General features: G+C 37.5%; 2 protein-coding genes across 5 annotated transcripts; one reads left to right on the top strand and one right to left on the bottom strand.

Annotated features, from left to right (window-relative positions):
* The first annotated feature begins 2,489 nt into the window (after positions 1 to 2,489).
* Positions 2,490 to 15,092, top strand: LOC118266425 (sodium-coupled monocarboxylate transporter 2). Its single transcript, XM_035579882.2, has 13 exons — positions 2,490 to 2,971; positions 3,055 to 3,214; positions 3,362 to 3,479; positions 3,559 to 3,626; positions 3,820 to 3,974; positions 4,045 to 4,185; positions 4,376 to 4,594; positions 5,203 to 5,330; positions 11,764 to 11,906; positions 12,524 to 12,705; positions 13,674 to 13,794; positions 14,393 to 14,536; positions 14,947 to 15,092. The coding sequence occupies exons 1-13, from the start codon at positions 2,790 to 2,792 to the stop codon at positions 15,007 to 15,009; spliced, it is 1,824 nt and encodes a 607-aa protein (XP_035435775.1). The 5' UTR covers positions 2,490 to 2,789; the 3' UTR covers positions 15,010 to 15,092.
* A 406-nt stretch (positions 15,093 to 15,498) lies between these two features.
* On the bottom strand, positions 15,499 to 23,590 carry LOC118261974 (sodium/potassium/calcium exchanger 3). 4 transcript variants are annotated; one of them, XM_035573069.2, is made up of 10 exons: positions 23,368 to 23,590; positions 18,802 to 18,990; positions 18,419 to 18,606; positions 18,160 to 18,346; positions 18,011 to 18,100; positions 17,563 to 17,807; positions 17,311 to 17,473; positions 17,133 to 17,234; positions 16,868 to 16,989; positions 15,499 to 16,619 (listed from the first exon to the last, which is right to left on the bottom strand). In XM_035573069.2, exons 1-10 carry the CDS (start codon positions 23,384 to 23,386, stop codon positions 16,392 to 16,394), a joined length of 1,533 nt encoding a protein of 510 aa, XP_035428962.1. In that variant the 5' UTR covers positions 23,387 to 23,590; the 3' UTR covers positions 15,499 to 16,391. The 4 variants fall into 4 exon arrangements, with proteins under 4 accessions (XP_035428962.1, XP_035428970.1, XP_035428947.1 ...); XM_035573077.2 differs by having other exon boundaries at positions 18,011 to 18,082; XM_035573054.2 differs by having other exon boundaries at positions 17,563 to 17,912; positions 23,368 to 23,589.
* Positions 23,591 to 27,972: the final 4,382 nt, after the last annotated feature.

Here is a 27,972-nt window from a genome sequence, read left to right as displayed (position 1 = left end):
AACGATGTGCGAAATTTTGCCCAGTGTATAGTTAGTTTTACTGTTTTGTAGTTTAAAAAAAAAACTTTGTCATATACTACAATTTTATCCTGTGTCGTGGATGCGTTTACAAACATACACGGTAAAACCCAGATCCGAAACAACAATTTGTGGATCGCACAAGGTGACCGCACGAGTCACCCCAGTATTATACAGCACATGGAACTATAACGTTTACCTTAGCATCGTCAGCTCCGGAGCTGCGGACTACCTAGCGGGTTTACCGGGGCTCGAAAAGCAAGAGAAGGAACGGGGTGGTTTTTAGTCAGTAAGACTCTGACACTTCCTCTCGCTTCGCCCAAGGCGGGAGAAGTCATTGGATGATTTTCCCCCATCAAAAAAAAAAAAAAAGCATCGTCAGCTAGAATGTGCCCTGTGTTGAAAAAGGTCTCCGTGCATGGAAGAGGGGTTTGCCATAATTCTCAAGCTTAACTGGTAGCTTAGACAAACTTAGTTCACAGCAGGTAACTGAACCTCTCGAAGCTGCTACTGCGCGTCTTTCCGTGCCTGGCTGCAGTTTGGACATAACAGGGTCCAACATAACTGGTTATGGTAAGTTTATCAAGCCGATTTTACACACACACACACAACTTCACGCCTTTTATCCCCGAAGGGGTAGGCAGAGGTGCACATTACGGCACGTAATGCCGCTATACAATGTACACCCACTTTTTCACCATTTTTGTGTTAAAGTCCCATGTAATAGGGGGTGAGCCTATTGCCATATCCTGGACACAATTCCAGACTCCGTGCTACTACCGAGAAATTTTTCGAAAATCCGAAAAAAGCCCAGTAATACTTTGCCCGACCCGGGAATCGAACCCGAGACCCCTTGTTCGGCAGTCGCACTTACGACCACTCGACCAACGGATTAGTAGATCCATCTTAACTCGTAGTTACCATTCCTGTTGTGTCTTTTCTGATTTCTAGTGATGTAGCCCACAAATTCCAATTAATGGACTAGCCTATATTTTAGCTTAAAGTCGCACTCAACACTCAACCAACTAAGTCTTCGACAAAAGATTGCGATGAGTAAGAAGTATTATCAGGCTAAAAAGGTCAAGTGGCGCAAAATATAAGCGTGGGTGGCTTAAATTAAACAAAAAATGTCTTCAAAATAAAATTATGGTCGTAGGAGGAATATTTAAAGCACATCACTGCTTTGTACTTCTGTAAGTATGTAGATATTTTATTTTTGACAATGCAAGTAAGGTATGTAAAGGCTGTAATCATTCGTCAAATTAACCAAAAATGTGCATTTGAATGAAAAACCATAATAAAATATCTCTTAATAAAACTGACGGACTAAATGTTGACGGAGACGGATGGGCACCATTTCATAATTCATTGTTATTATCTTTACTTAACCGTTTGCTACAAGAGGCCACGTTTGCTACAGGATGTTTACATGCGTTACGAAACGTCCAAATTGGAAAAGCCCCTTCAGCTTTCACATATAGGTACATAGATTAGTAAAGGTTTTTCTGTTTCCTGTCCTCTAATAACATCTTCTGATTTGTTTCGTTGCGGGATTCAAGACAGTCATTCATTTCCCTGGGACGCGCCGGACTTCAGTGTTCCGGTGTTTTCATGTCTTTATCTACTGTAGATCCTGGATCCTTACAGGAGTTGCAGCGGTATAGAAGGCTGTGGCGGGCTTGCCCCAATAAAAAAGATTAGTACAGGTATTTTCAGTCATATTGCAAATGCATTTCTACCTTCTGCTTACCAAATAAATATCTTACGAGTCTCATAATAAATCAGTGCAATCGTAAACTCAAGCTCCGAGCTATTATCTAAAAACAGTATAACTCCAACATGGAAGTCATGATAAAAGACCCTTTGAACAACGAAACGATAAAAGAATTATAGGTCAAGTACTCTTAAAAGATAAAAACGGGGTTCCAAATTATCATTCAACAAGTTCAAGTGAACCCCAAGAGTTTTTTTTATGGGGGGAAATCATCCAATTACTGCTTCTGCCTTGGGCGAGGCGAGAGGGAGTGTCACACTCTTACTGACTAAAAACCACCACTTTCCAACTGTTGCTTTTCAAGCCGGAACCTAAGTAATTAAGAAAATAAAGATCATGGTCACACAAGATGCGGAAAGACTAAGAAAAAAAATAGGACACTGAGTATACAGCTATTTACGTTGACATTGATACCTTCGTTCCCACTTAAGACGTCTTTTACACGTAATACGTGGTAGGTATGGTGCAATACAAAAAGTATGCACGTTTTATTTCAAAATCAGTTCAGTTATATGAACAGTTATCGAATGGACATTCATAATTATATAAAAATTAAACTTTACCCTATTTTCAGTTGAGTACATGATCTGGAAATTAAACATCCCATCACTTACAACAAGTCTGAACTAACCACTTCGTACAAGAGTATCTACTTGTGTTGTTGACCCTGCTTGAACACTTATTGAAATGTCAGCGTGAATCAGAAGTTTGCTTCCAGTGCAGTCATTTTTATAAGCCAGTGACGTAGTCAGCTATTAACATACCGTGTGGGCAATTCGTACGTGGATAACACAAGATGCGACTACACCGGTAACTAGTCAATTAACCAAGCTCATCCCTCCAATGGGTCAGACCGGGATCCTTCCAAGGATAAATATAGAACCGTTCCAGCTGCAAGTTCCGCTCGGTAAATGCCTATTATATACCGAGATGGAGTTTAAGTGTCATAGTGAACGGACGCGCGATCACACACAGTGCTCCATATACAAACCAAATCATGACCGTAATATATTTCGACTGGCTGGACTACCTCGTCTTCGGGGGGATGCTTCTCTGCTCCGCCCTCATAGGGGTGTACTTCGCGTTCTTTGCCTCGAAAAAGCAGAATACTACGTCTGAGTATCTCATGGGAGGAAAGACCATGGGGATGTTCCCCATATCCATGTCGCTGATTGCCAGGTACCTAATATTTTCGCTACTTGCCTTGCACGTCTACAAGTAACCAAGCGAATGTAGTTAACAAATGTTATTGTTATTTCTAGTTATATTTCGGGTATCTCGTTGCTGGGCCTGCCAGCTGAAATGTACACGTACGGAACTCAGCTGTGGATGGTAGTGCTCTCGGAATGGGCAGTATCGCTCACCATTGCAATTGTTTACCTGCCTGTATTTTATAATTTGCAGATCACTTCAACTTATGAGGTATCTACTTTAAGTAGTTTTAACATGTTTGTGCTGTAATTGTACTATCAGAGAAAACTTGTGTACTTAGTGGACTTGTTTATTTCTCAGAAAACATAACATTATCATCTAATCGTTTGTACACTACACTTTTATTGATATTTTCAGTATTTACGATTGAGATTTAATCAAAAGGTGCGACTGTTGGGTTCAATAATATTTATCATCAAAATGATGCTCTATATACCTATCGTCATTTACGTGCCTGCACTGGCATTCAGTCAAGGTATTATGTTTCATAGACATCTTACGAGCATGTTACCTTCCGCGCAATTTATATTATTGACGTATATCCTTTCTTTCAGTGACTGGTATTAATTTACATTTAATCACACCGATCGTGTGCGTCGTGTGTATATTCTATACGACTCTAGTAAGTACATTGATTTGTAGTGTAGGTCATAGTGACCCTATTTTATCCCCCGCTAGTAACAAATAATTGACTATGTTCTAGAACCGCTTGGTAACGAGGTCAGCTATGCACGTAGACATCTTTGTGCCTGTTGTGTTAAACGCAGGGATATTATGTAATAGTTTTAATAGGCGAACACTGTTTTCTTTCACAGGGAGGGCTTAAAGCTGTAGTATGGACAGATACTTTACAAACGGTTCTTATGTATTTCGGTGTAATATTTGTGCTTGCTTACGGAACTTGGCGCCTGGGAGGCATATCGAATGTAATATCTATAAACGAAAAAGGAGATCGTCTTGAATTTTTTAAGTGAGTAGGTTACCTGATGTCGTTATTTATGTTTAAAGTATGTTTTTGTTTATTATTTGCTCGATTCCAGCATGGATGTGGATCCAACAATTCGTCATACATTCTGGTCGACCGTGTTTGGAAATTACTTTAGCTGGCTGGCTTCGTGTTCAGTCAATCAGGCTATGGTACAGAGATGTCTCGCTTTGTCTTCATTGAAACGAGCTCGAATGTAAGTATTTTTTATGAATCACAGAGCATTTATGATGAATTAGATAGTAAGGGGAATATCAGACTCAGAATTCAGTTCTTACGATAGGGGGATACTTTAGTACTGCATGTACACATTGTAGGTACAATGTTCTGAATCATTTGCCTCAGAACGTAACTACTTTTTTCACACCATTTAAATTTTCTTCTAGCACAATATTCATTATGGCGGCGGGAATATTCATCATAGTATCTTTGTGTTGCTACACTGGGCTGGTCATCTACGCGACCTTTGCTGACTGCGACCCTCTGACGACTGGGTCTATAAGGAAGAGTGACCAGTTGCTACCCTACTTTGTGATGACAATCACTGGCGCTATACCAGCGTTACCTGGCATCTTCATGAGTGGAGTTTTTAGTGCAGCTCTGAGGTATAGTTCCGGTGAGAAACGCCGCAGTTGTGTTACTAATAATGTAATAGCAGAATATATTCTGCACACATATATATGGTCTGTGTTGGAATATCTAACGTAAATAAACGAATAATAAGGGGATTGTTAGCACTCTTTGAGTTGTAGGTTTTAATTAGGTTTATAGTGGATAACTAATAGAAAAGCAAATGGATAAGTTATGCCTTATAAGAGCACAATATATGCATTTTGAATTTTAAACGATGGCAATTTCATTCTGCTACCTACAAATCAAAATAAATATTTTGAATGCTAATAATAATTTTTTTTATTTAGCGTTCTGTTTTCTCGGATTCGAATTTTTTTGCCACCGTGTGCAAATTTCGAGTCATTATATGTACCTATACTCGTATGGTATCGTAGTATGAATAAATATCTCCGCAATCATGGCAACAAGTTAACACAAGCATGAGCCATCGAAATCATTGCATATTAAGGTACATTGGCATTGACTTATATCAAATACTAATTGCATAACTTAGTTCACGGGAATAAGTATCTATTATCTGTATTTAGAAACTGATATTTCTTGTTATTTGTATATTTACTTGTGGTTTGTCACGTTTTAGTTCTATGTCAACCGGATTGAACTCGATGTGCGGTGTGATTTTCGAAGATCTCATCCGGCCGGCCTACAATAAACCTATTTCGGAAAGAGCCGCTAGTTTTATTATGAAGATTATTGTCGTGGTAATCGGTGCGTATTCACTATTTGTATATGTGTCGTGAATATAAAATCTATCTATGGTCACTTACATGTATAACCGAAAGCATTATTTAAGCATACTATAAATGGGGTTTAAAATTAAGCAGCCCCTTCCTATAGCGGATTGAATTAAATTAAAGGCAAAAAGAAATTCGTATCAAAATGGTGAGAAATACGAAAAATAGTTAACATTCCTCTAAACCACAATTCAGTCCCACTTGTTTTATTATTATTTTTTGACGTAGAAAATTGTCCCTCTCCCGCCTTGGGCGAAGCGAAAAGGAGTGTCCGACTCTTACTGACTAAAAACTACCCCCTTCCTATTACTGATTTTTGAGCCGGAGCTCTGGTAACCCGCTAGGCAGTCCACAGCTCTGCGGGAAACCAGTCCCCCAAAACATATGATATTCAAATGCTAGTCGAACTAGTAAAATGAGCTTGTAAAGTATAAAGGCTAAATGTTTTTATAAAAAAATCCTATCATATACATATACTCGCTAAAGTGAAATATATACGCGAAAGCATGATTGTAGATTAATTTGCAGGATTTTAAATCAAAATCAAATCACAATTATAACAGAACTAGTGGAAAATGGGAGCTGTCCTTGAGAGAATTGAAAGGCGTGATGTTAATATGTCATTAAAATATTGTTATTAAAACTGGTACCCGTATGTAAAACTCTTCCGTTACTGCTGGCTGATTGACAGACAGACAACGTGCATACTTTAATTAAACTTTCGCTTGCATTTTTAACGGTAATTAACACGAATTTTCTTCACATCATGTATTTTGCTTGACGTTCCGACCAAGTACTGCAAATCTGTGTAAACTCGGAGCATTGATTAAGTAAATTTTTTTAATAGTATAAGCCGGTAAACTATCTGCCGGATCACCTGATGGTCGCTCATGGACAACACAAACACCAGAGGCGTTGGGCCTTTTGAGGCTTAGAATTTAAGGATTGTTGGGGAATCGAGGATTGGGAATGGGAGGTAATAGGGCCTCCGCTAAGCTCATTCACATACAACAATTCATTGAAGGTCACAAAGAAAATCAAAAACGGTTTCGCAAAACTCATATTAGAACGAGAAGTAGTGGGCGAAACAGTTATTAGTACGGTACTCGATGTAGAAAAGAACTTATTAAACGCGGCTTTGCTTGGGGAGACCTGCGGCAAATAAGGCGATGGGTCGAGGCCTGCCAGGGCACGGTGATCCCACAACTGTGACCCGGGTCACGGCCATAGGTAAAAAACATTGCGGTTGTTTTAACTAGTAAGAGTCAGGCGGCTTGCCAACTATTTGATTATTAAAACTATACCTAGTACGATAACTTCTTTATCCAGGCACGGGCATTAATTCATTGCCGTTATGAATTACAAGGAAGTTTCCGATGCCAGTTAGATGTTTAAAGTTAAGTACTTAAGTTGATGAATGGCATACGAATTACCTACTAACTAGACAGCTAAGTTGTTATTACATTTTCACCCACGCACATTGTTTTTTATTTCCTTGTTCTATACAAATCTACACATCGTTAATTTGTTGTTTACTGTTGAAGCTATTGTATACTGGTTAATAACATTTACCCATTCGATGATGACGTGGTTAGACGTTTAATATCAACGGGTTGTCTTTTATTTACGTACGGTAATAGAATTTAGCGAGTAAATAATTTCAGAATTATTTTAAAGGATTACTGTCAATTTCGGATTTTCTCTCTATAAGTATTCATCTTGGTAGATCACAACTTATCCCTTTGTTATTTTAGTAACTAATTTATTTTAAGATTTTGGTAGAATAGTACTCGTAGTAATAGTGTAAAAATGTGACTAAAACTTTACGTAACTTAATATGAATTAGAATAGTGTTAAGTAAAAACACTCGCTCAGAAATTTTGTACTAATATTTGAAACTTGCATTTTATTACGATAAAAATATTCAACGTTTCTAAAAATCCGACATTGGATAATCTCGTAGTCAGGTAATAATGCGATCCCTGTCGACCTACTTTCAAGACGATTACTGATGAACACTAGAGATTGCACCAACTACTTACTATCTCCGCAGACACGCAACTCTTAAAACTAGGGTAATTCAAGCAACAATGACCGTTATGTTGTTCCTGTGTCATTGAAAATTAAATAAAATTCCTCCGGACAAAATGCTGCCCACGTTTCTGTTTTACGATTTTCAGAGAACACGAAGTTTCGGCATTCGGCTGTTATTTGAGATTATTTAATAATTATTTTATTAGATCTTGTAAACAGAGAAGGTATACTTCCTCCTCGTCTTTCAAATAAAATAGGCATATTATGGCTTCCTTTTTTCCAAAATCATCAATACTGTTGCTATGAAAGGTATTTTCGAGCAAGATTCCGTCGACTATAAGACTTTATCTTAAAAAATTTAAGCTCAAATCTTGAAAATAACGTATGTTTAAAGGCATGGCAGGTAGTGACATCGAAATACTTTTATGATCACATATGTATGGACCATGAAGGAATTACAATAGTAGTCAATACCTCACGCCGAACATTCCCGAATAACCCGGTATCTGTATGCGTGTGTGTGTGTCTCCAGAGGAGTTGAATATTATAGATATTAATATAAACTACAGGCAGACAGCAATAAAATCGATAGGGCAATGACATCCGGACCGCGCTACGCTTCCAATTCCATAACTAACTACCCTTTCATACACCAGGTGAGCCGATATACCATTGCGCTTGTTTCACTATGAAGGTAGTATACAATTTCGATTATTTATTAAGTTCATGTCATTAGTTAGTAATAGATAATTATGCTCTACAATTACATGATGTCGATTTTAACTCCTTAATGTCATTAACTTCACGCCTGTCTCCCAGGCAGAGACAATGAACCGCCTGTTGCTACGAATCTTACACACCTCTTTTGATACATCACCAGTCCTTAGTCTTTTGACTCAGATATCCTTTGTGACGTAATCAAATAAACCCCGTTGAACTTATAAAAACGTAATGTGGTTATGTATTTAATAATGGTAGGTACCTTCTTTGTTAGTTTTTTAAACTTTAACGAGAAAAATTAAGTCAACTAGGTACTTCAGAATACGTCCCAGTTAGGTACAGAGTACTTTACGTAACATGAAACTGTTAACAACGCCCTTTTCCTGCTATTGTTTTATGCGGCTTCACTTCTCCAGAGTTTTGAAATGTCGAAGGTTTTGTTAACATTCATCAAAAGGAATACGTATAAAATCCTACCAATTAAAAGTTACAGTTTATGCGTCACAGTTTCCCCCTGGCAGCGCTAAGCAACCATTGTTTTCATTTTATAAATTTTCCGTTGCTTAAGACTGGAAGAAGGGGAGTGCCAGATTGTTGTTGAGCAAAAACAAGCCAGGTGTTCCATCTCACGTGTGGTCAAGAGGGCGCGAGAACCGAGAACCGCTTCGGTCGTGTAGGAAACCAGCGAGTTTCGTAACTGGTTTGCAAAACGGCTTTTTGTTTTGTATCCTTGTTCGCAACCGATTTCCAAAGCGACTTCTTTTATTCTCGTACTCCATTCTCCTGTTAACCCTCGTGCGTGTGAAAGGATAAAGTAAAAGTAACCCACCAAACCCTGTAAAGATGCAAACCATGATCATTATATTCTTTAGCTTGTACGTAGTCACAAGATTCAATTACCATTCAATTTAAAAGAAACACAAAGAGTTGAACATAACTGCTGTCTATTGTAGTAGCTTCAGAAATCTCCATCAGAGTCAAATCTATTGTCTTCTACCCGTTCAATTAATGTATCCTGTCCTTTCAAAGTCACACTGAGGGCAAAAATAGAAGATTAGCTCCGGATGCACTTGGTTTTCCAATCTGACCTTTAACTAGCGAGCTCTCCACTACAACGGTATTGATTTTAAAAACCTAACCGTTAGTTGGATTATGTCACGAATCCATTTTTACTATTACAATTCAGAATTTATTAGACTACATTAAATACTCTTTGAATCGCAAATTATCCGCCGAGTAGGGTTCATGAGAGGATTTTATCGAAAAAAAATAATTTAAATAAAATAGTTCTTCATTCCAAGGTGTAACAAAATTCATACTCGTAAAACCTTAGACATACTTAGTTATACTTGATAAAAAAAAGAACAAAACGATGATTGTAATACCGTAGTGTATCGTGGTGATCAGGAAATGGACAATATGGCAGAAAGAACACTCTAAAAAATTAATTGTAAATAAAGTAATTGCTCCCTCAACACACCCTTGGTACACTAGAAACTAATAAGGACAAAAAAATTACATTGTACTCGTAACAACCGTATCACAAACACTAATTTCACGTCGTGTACCAGTAATTTAGATTGTCCAAGTTGATAGTCACGATAGGAAAATCCGTAGGAAAAAACGCAGACATTCGTCAAACATAAAATTAACTTAAAAAAACAAGTATTGCAAGCAACTTACATAGTGTACTTGTCAATATTTATTTGCTAATCATAAAAAAAACTTTAATTCGATTTAAACCTGTTCCTTTGTGTAATAAAACAAGTACCAACTACTTCTTCCCAATCGTAATATTATTAGTTGCCATTTCCTCATCGATTATTGCTATTTTTATTATATTGCAACTTCTAATATAGTAGTAGTTTAACAAACGCCAACGTTCGAGTGTTCCGGAGCTGCGGACTAGGTACCTAGCGGATTTACCGGGGCTCCGGCTCGAGGAGCAGGAGTAGGAACGGGGTGGTTTTTAGTCACTAAGAGTCTGACCCTCCCTCTTGCCTGGCCCAAGGCGGGAAAATACATTGGATGATTTTCCCCCTTTTAAAAAAAAAACTTGTTCGAAATTCTCAGTAGGGGTATCTGTCCGGAAATATAAATAGCATAACTAACAACATCTGAACATAAAACCATTTAATTTCAGGAAATAAAAACCTTAACACGTCAATAACTATTAAGTACTCACTCGCACTAACAACGTGACGGCTGGATATTTATTACCATTTAACACTATCTACTAATACTACTAAAATATGTGGCATGCAGTTTGTTCATTTCACCTGAAAGAAATGGGCTTAATTATATCGATAGTTTTCTAACAGGTTTATTTTAATTCCGAAATACATGTCACGTAATACATGCACATGCAATGACTAATTTTTATTTTCATGTCCGTCTTGTAGATTATTTTAAAATGTTAGACATGTTTTTTTTTTCTTACGGAACCAAAATACTTTCGAAGATAAATAGATTTGAAATGTCGCATGACGTTACTTCTATGACATGTACGTTTTGTACGTAGAAATGACGTATTTGCTCTCACTCCCAAACTTTTATTAGTTTTATTTAAGTATTTTTATCTTTATTACAAGACAAAATAAAAAATACATGTCTAATATTTTTTCATTACTTATTCTTACTCATACTTAACCGACGAACTAAATAGATTTTTAATCATCATACTATATAGTTCATCATCCCTATTGTAAGTATTTGCATAGAAATTCGTGAACCGGCCCGCGGGAGTAACTTCTATTTTCCGTAAATATAGTCCATTTATCTGCTTGATCAGTTGTTTAAGCATTCAGTATTTAATAAACATGTACACATGTCGTTCAACAGCCAATAACCGTAAAACTGCTTCGTTCCGTATCTCATGAATAAATCATGTACAAACGAACACATGGTTGTGTTTGGACAATGTATTCCCCGATTTGTAATTTAATAATTTGAGGTACTCTCATAAAATAGCTGAAACTTTCTCTTGCATGTTATGCTGTAATAAAAGGGACCGGGTGATTTGTTTTCTTTTGAAAGGCTTCTGAACTAGACAGCCGTTATTAAATCACTCCAATTGTAAAGTGTAACTTTCCAGTTGTTAAACCACAGAATCTATTTGAGACTCGATAAAAGACATAGATTAAATTTTATCTCCGAAAACCCACGGGAATGGAAAGATGCGTTAAAATCTCAAAAATCTCTATCTCTTAAACTACTGAAACTATTTGAGTGACATTCGGTACAACAGTAGATTGAGACCCGGAAAAGGACGTGCACTAGTTTTTACCCCGGAAATCCCACGGAAACGGGAACTATGCGTTCAAATTCCGGGGCTCTCTATATTTTAAACCACTGTACCTATTATACTTGATTGAAACTCAGCACAAAGATGGTTGAGACTCGGGAAAGGACAAAGGCTAGTTTTTATCGCTAAAACCTGATGGGAACGGGCATTGTGCAGGTGAAACCCCAGTAACATTGTTTATTTTTTTTAAACCACGGAATAATTTATATAATGTTGAACAGATATAACTTAAGTACTGAATCGATTCTGAAGGTATTTTCTACAGCCATAGAATAAACTTTGGTAAAGAACTAAAGACTTTCAACAATCGAAATTCAAAAGCTAGTGTTAACATATTTTATTTTTGCAGGATTCGCATGTGTAGCCTTGGTGTTCTTAGTGGAGCACATGGGTGCCCTGATCCAAGCTGGAAAGAGCCTCGCAGGCATCACCGCTGGAAGTCTGTTGGGCCTATTTTCAATGGGACTATTCCTCCCTTGGGTGAACTCTACGGTAAATTCGTTTAGAAATATGTTTATTATTTACTATACCACGAGATGCAACTGTTGGATAAAAGTCGTAGAATATCCTTCAATATTGCTACGTACCGGACGGTGACAGCTGTAGGCTAAAGATGTTGAGAGTTATTGTAAATTCGTAACAAAGTAAACTCTTCACGAAAAAAGTATGTGTCGTGTATCGTCACATTGCCTCATTTAGCTAGGATAGCAGAACAATTAAACCCCAATGTGAAAGTCACATATCAATGGACTATTTTACCAGCTATTTACTTATATTAAAAAATATCTTTTAGTTTACTTATATAAAAAATTACCTAAGTAACAATTTTGTTTTTAATATTTTCATAGGTACGTCACGTCAATAAATCAACCTATAGATACAATACACATACAAATGACAAAGATTATTTCCTCTAGTTATTTTATGTTGGATTTATGAAGTGCCCCACTTTGTCAATTTTGATACCCGAATTTTCTTGTAAGGCTTACTAAAGACGCGATTAATTAAGGCGCTTTTGTCAAAATTTTACTTAATATTATTTAATGTTCAAAGACAAGTTAAAAGCTTAGAGAGAGCGGTGCCCTTTAAAAGGTTTTACCTTTTCACAGGGTGCCTTAACAGGAGGCCTGACTTCCACAATGCTGGTAGGTTGGATCTCGTTAGGTACGCAGGCGGCAATGATGAGAGGTGATATCATCGTCACTCCCAAACCTGTGTCAGTGGCTGGATGCCCAGGGAACCACACCTACTCCACTCAATCTACACCTATTCATGCCGTGGAGTTCGACAGGTAAGTTACTCATGTAGTGTTAGTATTTATGTGTCTTGAAATGTTCTTGGTTTTACTACAAAAAAATTTGGTAAATAATAAATTATTTTTAGAAATCATGCCTATAAACTTTGAATAAATACTTTTCATTGAAAACTAGAATACAATATTTTCAACATGATTCTCATTACACCAATTTGAATATTATTCAATTTGGGATTTACCCACCCAGTAACAAGGGCTTTCAAACAAGTCAAGATTTTTTTGCTAAATTATTATATTTTTGAATCGCACGATTGATATACATATATTGTATATAGTTGGCTAAATATCATGAATCTGTTCTAACTTCTTCGAGTTGTGAAGATTATTAATTGACTTAAAAAATTGAGTAAATTATCAATTTGACTGTATGTGTGCTTTTACGTACCGAAATGTAAATATCAATGCATGCAATTGGAGACTATTCCTGCAAAGATAGAAAAAGGCACTGCTAAGTACCTACTTTAGGGCAATGCACATAATAATTAATAACAACCAAATTACTTACCGTAACCTGTGTAAGGAATAGGGATAATGACGGGGTATAAAAATTAAAAATCTAATTAGTCCATCAGTTAGGTAATGAAAAAATATTAGACACATATTTTTTTATTTTGTTATATATGATAACAATACTTAGATAAAACGAATCAAAGTTTAGGAGTGGGAGCTAACTACGTCACTTTTCAGTATAAAACGTACTCTAAAGTGACGTCACGCGATATTTCAAATCGATATATCTTCGAAAGTATTTGTTTCCGTAAGAAAATTAAAAATACGCGTGTAATGTTTTAAAATAATCTACAAGACGGACATTAAAATAAAAATTAGTCATCTACCCTATTATAGTAACTGGCACTCTCTGATTTTTTCTTACCCCCATATGACATTAGCGTGAGTTATACATGTAAAATGTAAGCAACATTCAACAGGTTATTTCCCGACAGGTCAGGCACTTTCTTCCTGTACCGGCTGAGTTACCTGTACTACACGCTGGTCGGCATGATAGTCTGCATCATCGTCGGCTCCGTCGTCTCATATTTCACCGAGCCCAACGATCCTGCTATGGTAAGTGGTCTAAACGTTTTGAAACAACCCATTCTATCAACGTCACTTAACAACACGCACATTTCACTAAAATAACTAACTCATATTATGTTACTTTTGTTTGTAAGGAGTGTGTAATCCAAATGTTGACGATAAAATTAGCATCGATGTAGGTATCACTTATTCGATAAGTATCGCCTTGCAATGACCTATGGCAAAGCAATCACAAGTACATGATGTACAATGTATCAAGGTACCTCCACTCATGTAATCTGAAACTTAGGTTGAAAAACTAGGTTGACCTAGTTTTACAGATATACAGACTCATCATAACTCCCAGTAGATCCAGAGGACCTACCTCCATAAATATTCTATTCCTTCAATATGGAGCCAAGAAAGAAGCAACGACTTCTAATAAACATGACCTACCAACTTCGCATACAAAGTACGATACTTCTATTGCATGTTCCGTTGGACGCGTCGAGGTGCCTATAAAGATCTAACGTTCAAGATTGCCATTCGTCCCTTGACAGGCGATTAGCCAAATTGGTGGTCAAGGCGTGTGAGCCAACAGATTGCCAATCATATGCCAATTATCCTTATCTGGGTCAATGGTCAGGTGCATCGGGACTTGCTGACGCCTATTGTGCATCGGTGGCTGCCTGCCCAACATCCGCACTGCCGTCGGCCGCGACTCACACAGCATGACATAGAGGTCCACGTGCGAGAACTCGACCAATTGAGGGCCCATTCTTCTTATGACGTATGTTGTCTCAATTTACTTTTCAATACTGGGAATAATCAAGTTATTCAGGTCACACCACATGCAGGGATTAGACGACATCTAGAGGTATAAGTACCTTAGTTAATTGGATGATATTTGTTCACTTTCATGAAGTTTCAATTCAAAATTATATTTTCGTTTTGTTTCTGTATGATCTATTGTGGTGTTAATTAAAGTTTTAAGTAGGTAATTATACAAACTTGAAAGATTCTTCAAAAGCCCATTCTTGTCTAATATTATTAAGCATTGTAGTCATCTTTATCTTTTCTATTGACTGGCTTGACACAGTCTTTAGCACCAGAATCATTAAGTACTCGTATGTACAATAATATTGAGAAAATTCATTAGGATAAATAACATAATTATTCATATTCGTTTTTTTATTTCAGAAAATGGGTGATACTCCTGAATTTGTGCGAAAAAACAACAACAACGTAAATGACAATTTCTGATCAATCGTTTTTATGTTATGATGTTTTATAGTATTAATTGTTATTAGTAATTAAAAAGTATAATAAATTGGATGAATACTCAATTTTGTTTTGGTATTGTATTTGGACACTAAGCTCAGCTCTTGGAGAATATAGTTACAGATAGTGCAGTACATATTTATAGTCAACATTTATGCGAGGGTGTTGCCGGGGAATATCGATCAGGTGCCCGCTGCACGGACCAATTTAGACCTGCGCTGCGCAGTTACAATGAAACGCTGTCGACTTCGTGAATCAATTATATCTAACCGTTTATATGACCTGTAACATTTAAAGGGCTCCAATCATGAGGCTCAAGAAAAGTGCTCAGACATACTTAAAAATACATGAAAATGTCTTTCAAAGCTCGAAACTTGCATTTATCCTGTCACTTTAAATTATTCATGGCGCCCTATCAGACCCTTTGTTGTGGTTTCCAACCCCTTAAATAGACACAATAAAAGAAGTAAAAATCTATAGATATATTTAATTAGATTAAGACAGTTACATTACATCGTATATTATGTATTTACATCAACTTATCTGTATCAAGATTACTGTCAGAGAGCGAACGTTGTCTGTACGTGTGTTTCGTCCCAAACACTCAATATACCATGTTACTCCTAAAGTAAAATATTTTTTAACAAAAATTTGGGCAACATACGACATGATGTGCTTAAAGATGAAACAATATTTCACAAACAAAACTGAATTATAAAATACAAATTAATATATTAACATACTGTGTTCAACCTATCCGTTTATCTGGATAGGTTAAATCTAAAGTAATAAATTAATCCATTATTAAAACAATAGCTTTAAAGCAATCCTATTAGAATAAAAATGGCAGCAGATTTACTAAAATTAATGTTTATCTCCATTTTGCCCTGCTTTTCCAATAAACGAGTGACACATAACAACGTAATTGTTTAATAATACTATTTGGACAACGGCAGCTAGTCAAGTGGATACTAATGCTCTTGACACTTGTTGGAGGTATACTTCAAGACTACCTATCATTTATTTAATCAATAAATATCGTACCGCAACGGAAACTACAATGTATCAAGATAAATTCCACCTTGCGCAAACACGCGTCTCATATTTTCTAAACTACATAAATAACATTAAATAAAAAATTCAAACAAAAAAAAATGGCAAAAACGCTTATGCTACGCTGTCGTCATCAGAGAAATTGTGTAATTTAGACATAGTCGGAGATATTTTCTAAAAAATGTAACCGAATGCTTATATAAAGTACACGTAAAGGTTTCAGCACACATGAGCATGAAACAGTTGCAAGAGACCTCACGACTACTATTTAACACTTCGTCTTGTGATTACGTCCAAAACACTAGGCTAGCCTAAGACTTTAGTTCACTTCTCTTGCACGTGCGCACGTTGACAGGGAAGAATACGTTCAGTTCAATTAGCGTGGCGAGCACCAGGAACATGGCGTACATGGCGAGGCAAGCGCGGCCCACCGCCGCGTCCAGCTTGAACTTATTGAACCAAAACGTCAAGTATAACAGCAGCAGCGTCGACAGCAACGATATGGCAGAGTACTCCAAGCCCATCGAATTGATCTTCACCTGGTGACATTCCAATACATTTATCTTGGCCGTCCGCAGACTAGTCACAACAATATATTTAGTCGCTAAGCAAATTATGGTACGCAAATTCGCAGTGCTAAAGCATTTTCAAAGAGCTTCATTCGCAATGTGCAAATGAGTTACCAGCATAGAATAATACAAACAAATGATATTATTTCTCATATTATAGTCACAAGCAAATAATAACTTTAATCACAAGGATATTTCTAAAATAGTAGAATTCTAACCCAGTAATGACCCGCCTCGGCTGGGGTCAGCGAAGCTTTGATGAGCCACGGTAGCCCGAGGCATAGTAGGATGTCAAACGTGTTTGATCCGATGGAGTTACTGATGCCCATGGAACCATGCCCTGTGTGCAAAAAAAAAAAAAATTTTAGTGGTAACTTTACAAGTACTTATCAGAAAGAAAATAAGTTTCTTCTAACCTCCTCCTGAAACAAACGTAACATATAAAAACTAAAAATAAAATGACAAAGATAAATTCCACTGCACCTTGTTTTGCTACTATTACACTGGAAACAGCCTCTGGCACTGACGTACCAGCGGCAAGGAAAGTTATACCCATCACTGAATCCGGTATCATTAACGTGTCCCCTGCAAAATAACACATTTATTAATACCACACATATTTTCCAAGAAATCATACTTTGCCAACCAACTCTCTCCTTACCAATGATAGTGATCATCCAAGCAACGATGTATGACAATGAACCTATCCAGACAATACACATGATGAAGGTCAGGGGGAACCAATTCTTGAATCGAGGTTTCTCGCAGTCTGGGATGGTAAACAAGAAGACCAAATGGATAGGCCAAGTCACTACCCAGGTACTCTGTAAGAGAATGAGGTATTATATTGTAAATAGTTATGTGAAAGTTCTATTCGATAGTCAAACGCATTCACAAGAGTGACGTATCGTACCTTAGTTAGCCAGCTGCGTCCAGTGGGCCACTTCCAGAGTGAGTGCACATATTTGTCCTCTCCTTCTTTGTTATTTTCATCGACGTTCACAACAGATTGATTTTCCTCTGAATTTTCAACTTCCACGTCATTGTCCTTGTTTTCCATATCAATACAGATATTTTTAGCTTTGTCACCATCACCGTCAGCGGCAGGTAAGCTCACAGATTGTGAAGAGTCATTTTCAGTATTCTTTTCATTTTTATCTGGGCAAAGAGATAATGCACTTTTTATATTCCCATTGTGTTGGTGACGTTCTAATGATAGATCATTTTTGTTTACGGGTGGAGTTTCTTTATCATCTTTAAGTTCTGGAAATTTAAACAAGAGCACAGAAAATATCTTACTGCTGCTGTTAGAGGACTAACAATATTGAGTGAGGATAGTGAAGTAAAACAGAAGTACATACCACTATCGGCAGTGACCGCATTGTCGTGCTTTTCATTCTTCTTCAGCATGTCCGACACACAGTTCCAGTTACCTGTGTAACAACACCTTTCTGTGATAAAATTACGCATGAATCATTTTTTATGAATAATCGGTGATAAAAGTACCAACCTTTAGCGAAGTTCTGAATAGATTTGTCGTAGTACATGATGCAAATATAGACCCCGTACAGCATGACAAGCAGGAACGCCTCGTACCACTGCACGTACTCGTCGTGCATTATACAAATGAGTATAGATACTGTGATTCCGTAGGCCAGGCAATCTCTGGTTAATGGCCACCAGTCTAGAGGTACAACCTAGAAAGAACAGGGTAATGAATACATAACGTTCCCATTACAAAAATGATATAACAACTGTTAGTAGCATACCATTCCTGCTCCTATACCGCAGCATGCAGCTACAGCGAGAATATTGAAGACTGCTGAGCCTACGATTGTACCAACTCCGATGTCACCCTCGGTGATAAAAGTTCCAATAACGTTTACAAACAGTTCCGGAGCTGATGTGGCTGCAGCCATGAACGTGGCGCCAGCTACGTCATTGGTCATGTTCAGTGCTGTAACAAAGTCATTTAATTACGTCTTTTTTAATAATCGGGTGTTTGTGCATAGTTTACTTGAAGCTGTTTTGGACTATGGTTAGCACACTTTTTCTCATTCGAAATGACGGCTCTATCATAATAGTAATCACGTTATACACCTATTTACTATCTTTCAATACAGTAAGGTACACAGTCTCACAAAATACCCACCGTGGCATATTCTCTCAACAGCCGGCACGAAGAACTTATCGCAGACGACGGCGAGGGCCAGGAACAGGTATATAGATATGAAGGCATGCAGCACGATGGCGCCATGCTGCCGCTGCTGCTCCGTGAACAGACCCGCCGGGAAGTCATCGATAGCCGGCGGCGTGCAGTTGCGGAGGTACACCTCTGAAACTAATGGGGACCAAATTGTAATCAAGTACAGTTAATAAATCGTACAGCTACACACATACGTCTGTTTTTGCGTGAATACAATTAAAATAATTAAACATCAACGGACTTTAACTGACTACGCTTGCTCAATGCGGGTAACCGATAAAAAAATTGTAATTACAAAATTATAAATTTATTAGTGGTGTCTAAATAATCTTAGAAAGTACATATTATAACTTTGTAAATGACACAGTAGGAACTTGCTAGGTTTGAAACCATATACCCACATGTAAAATCACAACATTATAATAAAAAAGCGTCGAATCTTTTACTTATTAATGCCTATATTATCAATTAAATCAAGCCACTGTCTACTACAAACATCCTAATTTTATTGTTCCAATGCTAACTTAACATTAAACTTAGTAAGTTGAAGCTGCAAAGAAACCCATGCCAATTAAATTTCTTTCATCGCCGAGCGCGATCAGGTCAACGTCCGGACTTCCCTCGCATCCTTCTATAAATAATTAAAATCAATAACACGGCGAAAATAGGAAATCAAACATTTGCGTACCTTTTACTGCTCATGTTGATTTTTGTTGTTGTGTTGGTAAGTCCTCTAGGCGAACCGATACAAATGAGTAATTAAAATAAGTACGAACCCATTGAAGTGATTTTGTTTGCAGACCAGTCCGACGACTTCACGATCAGACAGCTGGAATGGGAAAGACTAAGGATTTCGTCATAATCCCCTGCGTCACCAATGATTGATTTTATATTACTGAAACAATTACAGTTCGTCTACCTTCGATTGAAATACTAGCACCTGTTAAAATACTCTTCTTTCCCTAGGTATAGGCGGCAATTGGTAAGGTCAAGTTTCTCAGGTCATGAGTGCTGTCACTATATATCATCGTACAATCCATGTATGGAACTTTCCTATAAAAAAATCTTCAATAAATACAGTAGTTATTCCATCCAGGTCTTAGTCAGTCCAGGTCCAGATTTTTCATAAATAACTACTTATTGTCATTTATGGAAAATCCTTATTTTAATGTAAAAGTGAAGTGTGAAAGATCATTCAACATCCACAACTCACAAATTAAGGTATAAAAAATTAAAATATCAAGCTCGGTTTTTAAATAGTGAACATATCCACACGATTTCTTTCAAGCTATAGGCAGCCGCTTACCAAAAATTCACTAAACTAATCTCAGTAATAGATATAACTAAGATTTTACTGGCTCGTTGACCTATCGGCAAGGGGTTCGATTTCCGGGTCGAGCGAAGAATTACTGGGCTTTTTTCGGTTTTTCGAAAATTTCTTAGTAGTAGGACGAAGTCTGGAAATGTGCCCGGTATATGGCAAGAAACTCACCACTTATTACATAGGACTTAGAACATAAAATGAGTGTACATTGTACAGTGGCTTTACATGCCATAATGTGCCCCTCTGCCTAACCCTTCAGGGATTAAAGGCGTGACGATAAAAAAAACTATTTAGAATTTTATCTATTCTACCCTCCCGTCACCCCACCACTAGATGTTCCGTTCAAATGCTATTGCTGTCTACTACCAATTCTTTGTTGAAACATAGACGAAATCAAAACTCGTTGGAAATAGATCAGGAGCATTTAATTATATTAAATTATAAATTTCGTGGCCATGTCGTCCTAGGCATTTGCAGAAATCTCCATCATCTCTTTCATGTCATAACTTGCACTTATACAATCTTCGTAGAGTTAAAACGAGAGATCCGTTCAGTCATTCTTAAATTAAATCTTACGATGATAAGCGTATAAGATAATATTTTTCCCGCATTAACAAACAGCTTGATGGACTTTTGATGTGGTTGCGGAGGTAATTTGAAAACCTCTTTGATATCCTTTTATTAGATTTACTCCAAGGCACCGATGCTAGTTTCACATAATGTCCTTTTCTTAGTTGATGGTTTAAGATCAATTGAGTTGTAGGTATAAAAACAAAAAAACCTTTAGTTAAGAGAATTTGGCTTTGAAAGAATATTCAATATCATTTAAATAACGCCTTGTCCTTAAACTCAAGTCCCTGGTCGGTACTTCGAGTGCGTTCGCCAAAGTGCTTCCTCTTTAGATTGAGTAGTACGATAGCATTGATTGTCGTTAATTTCATTTATCTTTAAAGTCTTCATTTTGACTACTCCAAGTCGCAAAGGACTCACAAATGGTATTTTTGTTAAACTGAAAACATGCCTACTTGATTTTAATTAGTAGATCTTCACTCCGCCTTTTTCTATTGCAGTAAGATTTTGATGACTAAATCTTTATAATAGCACAGTCAGTTTGTGTAATATTTACAAAGTAGGTCACCAAAATCACTTGAAGTTTTGCTAAAGTGGTCAGTCTTCCCAGAACCAATTCAATAGTCATCACCAGAGTAGTTAGCATTGAGGCGACACGGCCGTGTCCCGGCCGGTGTGCCGGCGGCGTGCTATGGCGTGCTTGATTAACAAACGCACATCCTGTGCTGCTCTAAAAACGGCTCCTTCAAATAGCAAAGTCAACAAGCCAATCGTGAGCAAATTGTCTCAAATTACTGCTGCACTAACTTGTTTAACCGAATTAACTGATTTTAGAAAATACGTGTTGTTTGCTCGTTACGTCCCTACCTGTGACAGAATCGTGTTTGTCTGTGCCAAATTGTGCATGTTACCACCCGTTATTATAGTTTAGACACTCGCATCAGCGACTGCACTATGAAGGAAATTGACAGATCAAAGATGGCAGGAAGTCCGCATTAGCGACGCATAAGTCGTCTTTCGATCCACTGCTCTTTCTATTGCTCAACAATGTAAGGGATACAATAATATATTTTTAAATGCAGATCTTTTTTATGTTCATGTTCAGCTATCAAGTTTCTCATTTGGTCCATATAAAAGGACTAGAACTGAACATATGCAATACCTTCATTTTGGGCGAAACAAAGTGTTGCATGTCGTTATGTGTTATAAGTGTGAAAGTGGAATGTTTTAATTTGTGGAAGTATAGAAGTAACCAGAGTTAAAACAATTGATTTTGAAGTTGCAAGAAAAGATCACGTGAAGACAGCTAGAGCTCAACCTTGCAAGCTGACAGCCCTGAGTGGACGACGGCCAATTGACAATTTGCGCGAGGAGCGACCGGATGAGGCGCCGAGTCGGAGCTCTGCCTCCCCCTTCTAACTTTAAGAACGATGGCCTAACTGCGGCAAATAGCTATAATATCAAATTTACCTAATCAGGCCATACGACGCGATAGAATAGTTCGTTTTATATCATTCATCATCACGATAAACAAGCCTCTTGTTAGAGTTGCTCTATTAGCACCCATATTGTGACAAGTGGGTAACTTCTATGGCAATTATCATCATTCCAAGAACAAGCACTAAAACGAACATCTAAAAATAGATATCGATCAGTACCAATTAATTACCGCCCACTCTTGATTAGTTCTTGCAATGATCATCGTATCCTGATTCCAGACCGTAAAATGATCCAAACATGATCAGACACTCACGTCCTTGAATCAGTGCTGTTACAAAATTTGTGTAATCAGTAGGTTGAGATCACCAGCGCAAACTTTTTTAGGCTCTTGGAGTGCTTATTTGTTTATAATGATTTATCGTAGTATTCAGTGAGGCAGGTCAGTCCTCATTTAATGAAGCCGTTACAATGGGCGCTGACAACTCGTAAAACAAGGTGCGGTTGCTAGGTACTGCCGACTTGTTGAGCTATAATCAACACTAATTCGTTTATAGAAAGACTAATAGCCATCGGGTGAGCATCGAGCCACGCCCGTGTTTCGACAATTTCGTCAATGACTTCCGTTAAATGTTTAGTAGCAATAGTCCTATTTATAGCAATATCTTGTTTTACCGCCATATTCATTTATATGCACCTGAAAATCCTATTTCACTGATCTTTGTACTCTGTAACAACAGTTTGTTTTTATTTACAATGTAACGCCCACGTATAAACGCTTTAAACAACCGGGTTACTACCAGTCTTTGTAAGTTATTGACTAGAAACGGAATGTTCGTACCTGGTGATGAAGTGGCCTTGACAGGACAGCTCAGTCTTCCATACTTACTGCAACACACGGTGCCGGCTCGGCCTTCCCGGCTTACTGAAGTTGCTTCCACCGACACTATTCACTCAACACTTGAATCGATGGACTTCTTCGCCATTTGATTCACTTCATGAGTGACCTAGCCGCTGAACAAGAATTGGACGCACTTCCGACCTCCTTCTACATAACCTTGCTGAGTTGGTACGCGCACTTAACCGGAATCCCAGGCCCTTTGGATGAATCTCCAGGATGCTGGAAATACTTGGAACCCCTCGATCCAGACCCAGATAAAAGAAAGACATGGAACTCGTACCTCGATCGGAGGTATTCATAGTGGAGTAGTTTCGTGTAGAGCGCGACGCAGGCGACCGAGGACGTCGCCACTGGCGTCCGAATGCCGCCGCTCACGCTCAAACGGACATAATGGACCCGCCGGAGAGCTCGTCAAAAGAAGAATACGGGGGCCAATTATTTATTTCCATACAATACACGTACGTCGGCCGGCGCTCGGGCGCAGTGCGGGAGTGACTCCCAGCGCGAGCATCGTGCCCAGGCGTCGTCTCCACGCGATCACTACTCTTACACACGCTCACCTACATATGTTGTTTTTAATGAATCATATTATGCCAAAATTTGATTGCCTATGCACTCTGCTCTCTTTCACTATCTTGTTGTAACTTTTTTTTTCGTCTGAATCCCAACTTGGTTATTTTTATAAAGAGAGGTCAATACGAAGGGCAGCCAATACGTATATAGTAAGCGATGCCTTAAGAATCGCATTAGGTATAAACAATGTAAAATATTTTTGAAGCGAGCAATGACTTAATCGGGACACATTTATTTAGAACAAAGAAACCGTACACCGACAGCATTTAGGAAGTGCCCGGGCACATTGAGCTCTGATTTTAATAATCCGTGAGGTCAAACGTCAATTTACAGGCCCTTCCCGACTTGGCGCGGTCGGCACGCGACTTTTACAATTAGACTTAATTAAAAGATTTGAGCACGAACATTTGTAGTAAAGCAAGTATCATGGATGTGACTCACAAGACAATATTGCACCTATGTAGGTGTAAAGGAAACCAAGATCGTTAAAAAATAGATCAACGCTGTACAACAATTTACATGCTAGCGCTAGTAGTGCTACCCATCCACAGAAGTACGTAGTCGTGATACACGGTATCAAAGTCTCGTATGGTTTAGAGGGAAAGTAAATATAATCTAAAGGAGCATATCGAGTGTGTGTTCAATTGTTGTTCATGCGCCAATACAATGGGAGCAACATCAGACTTAGTTCTTTGTGTCAATAGTTTACTGTTTGCGGTTAAAGATAACTTCAAAAAGGTAAAATTTAATTAAGTTTCTTGTGACGAGCAACATAAATAGTTTAGTATTCAATTATTAATGCGATAACATACATATTACAATAAGACAGTGCATCACGTTAGATCCCGCGCTCATTGTTGGCGGCATGGCACGCTGTGGCATCGTGGTCTCCAAATAAATTAATATGAGTTCTAAACTTATTGAAATAACGTTCATGATAACTTGATTAGTGTTAAAATTCTTTGTCATGCCAAAGCCGCCCCGTGCTGGCAGTGAGTGCCAGTTCTAAGTATTCAGATTGTCTTTGAAATGAAATCATTTAATAAGTAGTTTTAATATAAAATCGCATGAAATTACTTCTGCCTACTGTTCAAATTTCTACACCAAAACTCTTTTCTATGGTTGTTAGACCATTAAAATTAGGGATAGTTTTAATCGAAATTTTAACAAAATCGATCACGATCGCGATCACGCCTACTCTCGAAAAATCAGCAGAAGATCCTCTTGGTAGACTTTATGTATTAGACATACACTACCGTACATCATACATATCTACATTCATCTTTCAGCAGTACTCTCGGTTTGGACTCGATTCAGTAGATACTGAGTACTGCCTGTCTGATTGATTATTTGACAACCTTTCGTTTGACAAATTATTTCAAAAATATCGACAAACACTGTGCCACTGATCATCTCGCTTTGTCCCGCAATATATCATTTATGCTATCCAGGTGGACGCTAGAGAAACTATGTGTGATGCTTATCAACCTAACTAAGAACTCTAAATACCAATTTCAATAACAAAGATTTGTTTACTTGAGATACAATTTTAACATTAGCTCCATACAAAATGTGTCAAACTTTTATCTCTAAACAAATCTATGGACAGGTTATTGGAATTAGCCGTTAATAGTTCAAATGAAGTTAGTGAAGTTGAACTACCTTTTTACACTTTTTGTTCTCTACTCCTTTTTTATTCTCTTTGTTATTATCCCAAGTTACGTGTATCAATAAAACGTGCCCAGCGAGTCACGTTGTCTTCTTCTGTATCAGACGTTACACTAATGCAAACTTTCATTTGTTTATTTTGATACAACTCTTTGCATAACCTGTGTATATGTTTTCTTTGACTTTCTACGTTTCGTTATCATCATTTATATTTTTAATAGGTATCTCATCAACCAACGCTCGATTTTTGACCTTAGATCCGTTGGATTTCTGTCAAAAGTATTACAAAGGAATATTTTAAATTAAAATCGTATATTAATTTCAACAGTAAATTATCCTCTCCATCATCGAACCACAAGACAATCGGCGAAGCACTTCAAGGTAGATGTTTCACCCACTTGCACGAAGCGCTTCGCTTCAAGCTTCCTTGTGCGAACTGTTGAGGAGTGAAATGAATTCTTTGCCGGAGCCTGTTTCCTGATGGGTATAATCTGGGTGTCTTCAAGGCCCGAGTGAATTAGTTGCTCATGGGCAAACGTGATCCATCGTAGGTTGCATCATCACTTACTACCAGGCGAGATAGCGGCCAAACGTCGACCCAGCAAATATTAAAAAACATACCCCGTTCACAACTCACACCATCAACAATCCTATAAGATACATGATCTAAAAACATGATGCACTTTGCCCAACCCTTGGGGAAATATCCAGCGTGAAATAGAGTTACACAACAATGTTACAGTTTCAAATCTAAATAGAGAATTACATTGTTGCATATTTACAGCTAAAATAAAAGTTAGGTTCTGTTGGCACAACGGAATGAAGTTGCAAATGTAATCAAACTTTTAATTGAGTTCAGTAGTAGGACGGCAACATATGCGTACCTAACAACGAAGCGACAGAACTAAGAAATGCGTAAAAGAGTATCACGATGAGTATAGGTTCGCATGTAGTATTCTCTAACAACATTTTAGCAAATTTTTAATAAGATGATTTATACAAGTATAAGAATTATATTATATAATTATTTTTATACAAATTATGGCTTACTCAACACCAATATAGGATCGGCCAAAACAAACAATACAATGTAAGTTGTCACTAACATTTAAACAAACGCGAGAAAACGTTGTAACTTCTATCAAAAAATTGTGATCCACGTAAAAAGGAAATAAATTAAGTAGTGAGCATTATCGGTAGGTGCCCAATAGTAGTAGCTTCGTATAAATAAACATAGTGACTACCTGACACCCGTCTCGCGAGTATTCTATCAAATTATCGATAATATTTGTTATTGATAGGCCTCTGCTTGTATTACACGATGTTTCTGTCGCACACAAACAGTGGAAAGTTACTTATTACCTCGAGTGGCCCTTTAATCCCCGGATTATGATTTTAATGGAATATTTTCGAGACACAGCGAATAGGTCTTAGTCCTATTGTTTGTTAACAACACCCGTTCAGCCTTGAAAGAGATTATTCTATTTATCAACGTATGCATCTAGAAAATACGAGTATCTAGGACACGTTACTTTGTTATTGTTAGTTTCAAAGTGTTTATCTTTCGTACAATGTTACTGAATGTACTGATTACATTAAGGAAAAATTTGTTTTAGTACGGTACCTACTTATGTTTGTCTATTTTAGAATCGTAATTGCATGTTTATTTTTGGTTATAACTTTCCGTAGATTATTTTATCTGATTTATCTATCGTAAGAAAGTGTCCGGTAATCTCTAGTGCGTTGGAAAGTCACTTGAAGTAAGCCAAGTTTTCCACTTATATGTAATGAATAAATCGCTTTCATAATAATATATAAGTGTTGGAGAGCCATGCTTTGGCACGCATGGGTCGGCTTAACTGAGCTGGTACCACGGGCTTTCAGAAAACCGACGTGAAGCAACGGTTGCGTAGTGTTTCGCTGTGTGAGTGAGGTTACCGGAGGCCCAATTACCCCCTTTCTCAATCTTCCTAAACCCCGATTCCTCAACAACCCTTAAATTACTAACCCCCAAAAGGCCGGCAACGCACTTGTGTTTCGGATTTCCAGGGCGGCGGTGGTTGCTTACCAGCAGGTGATCCGTCTGCTCTTTTACCGGCTTATACCATAAAATATAAAGATTGTTCAAGATTTTTAGATCTTCTGCTGATATGCTTTTTGCATTCCCGTTGACATACAGTACGGTACCTAAATACTAAACACTAAAACAATTTGATAATATCTCGAAATAATAGTATTCGAGTTTCTACATGTAAGATTACCTATTAGATTATTTTATTATAGTATCAAAGTTGATAAAGTCAAAAGGCAAAGGATGCCTTAAGAAACGTGATTTTTGCTTAATAATATTCATCTTCATCTTATATTCAAGACAACTTATAATCAAGAACAGTATTGCTCGACATACGTTGCAGCTAACATCGCGCAACCACATCAACTAAATATGAGCCCCTATTGTGACTTGAAAACAGTCCAAGTACCTCGTGAACTATATAGATACTATAGTAAGCTATCAAAACTTGAATTTATTGTTAATGGTACAGAACCATTCGTTCGCAAGTCCTACTTTTACTTGGCTTATTATATTGATTTAGATAAATACTCATATTTACAAACGTGTGTACACTTTGGTGTACGTACTAAT

This window comes from Spodoptera frugiperda, chromosome 25 (assembly GCF_023101765.2).
Source record: "Spodoptera frugiperda isolate SF20-4 chromosome 25, AGI-APGP_CSIRO_Sfru_2.0, whole genome shotgun sequence".
Taxonomy (NCBI): domain Eukaryota; kingdom Metazoa; phylum Arthropoda; class Insecta; order Lepidoptera; family Noctuidae; genus Spodoptera; species Spodoptera frugiperda.
Note: the sequence above shows the minus strand (reverse complement) of the source record. Positions and strands in the feature narration are given on the sequence as shown.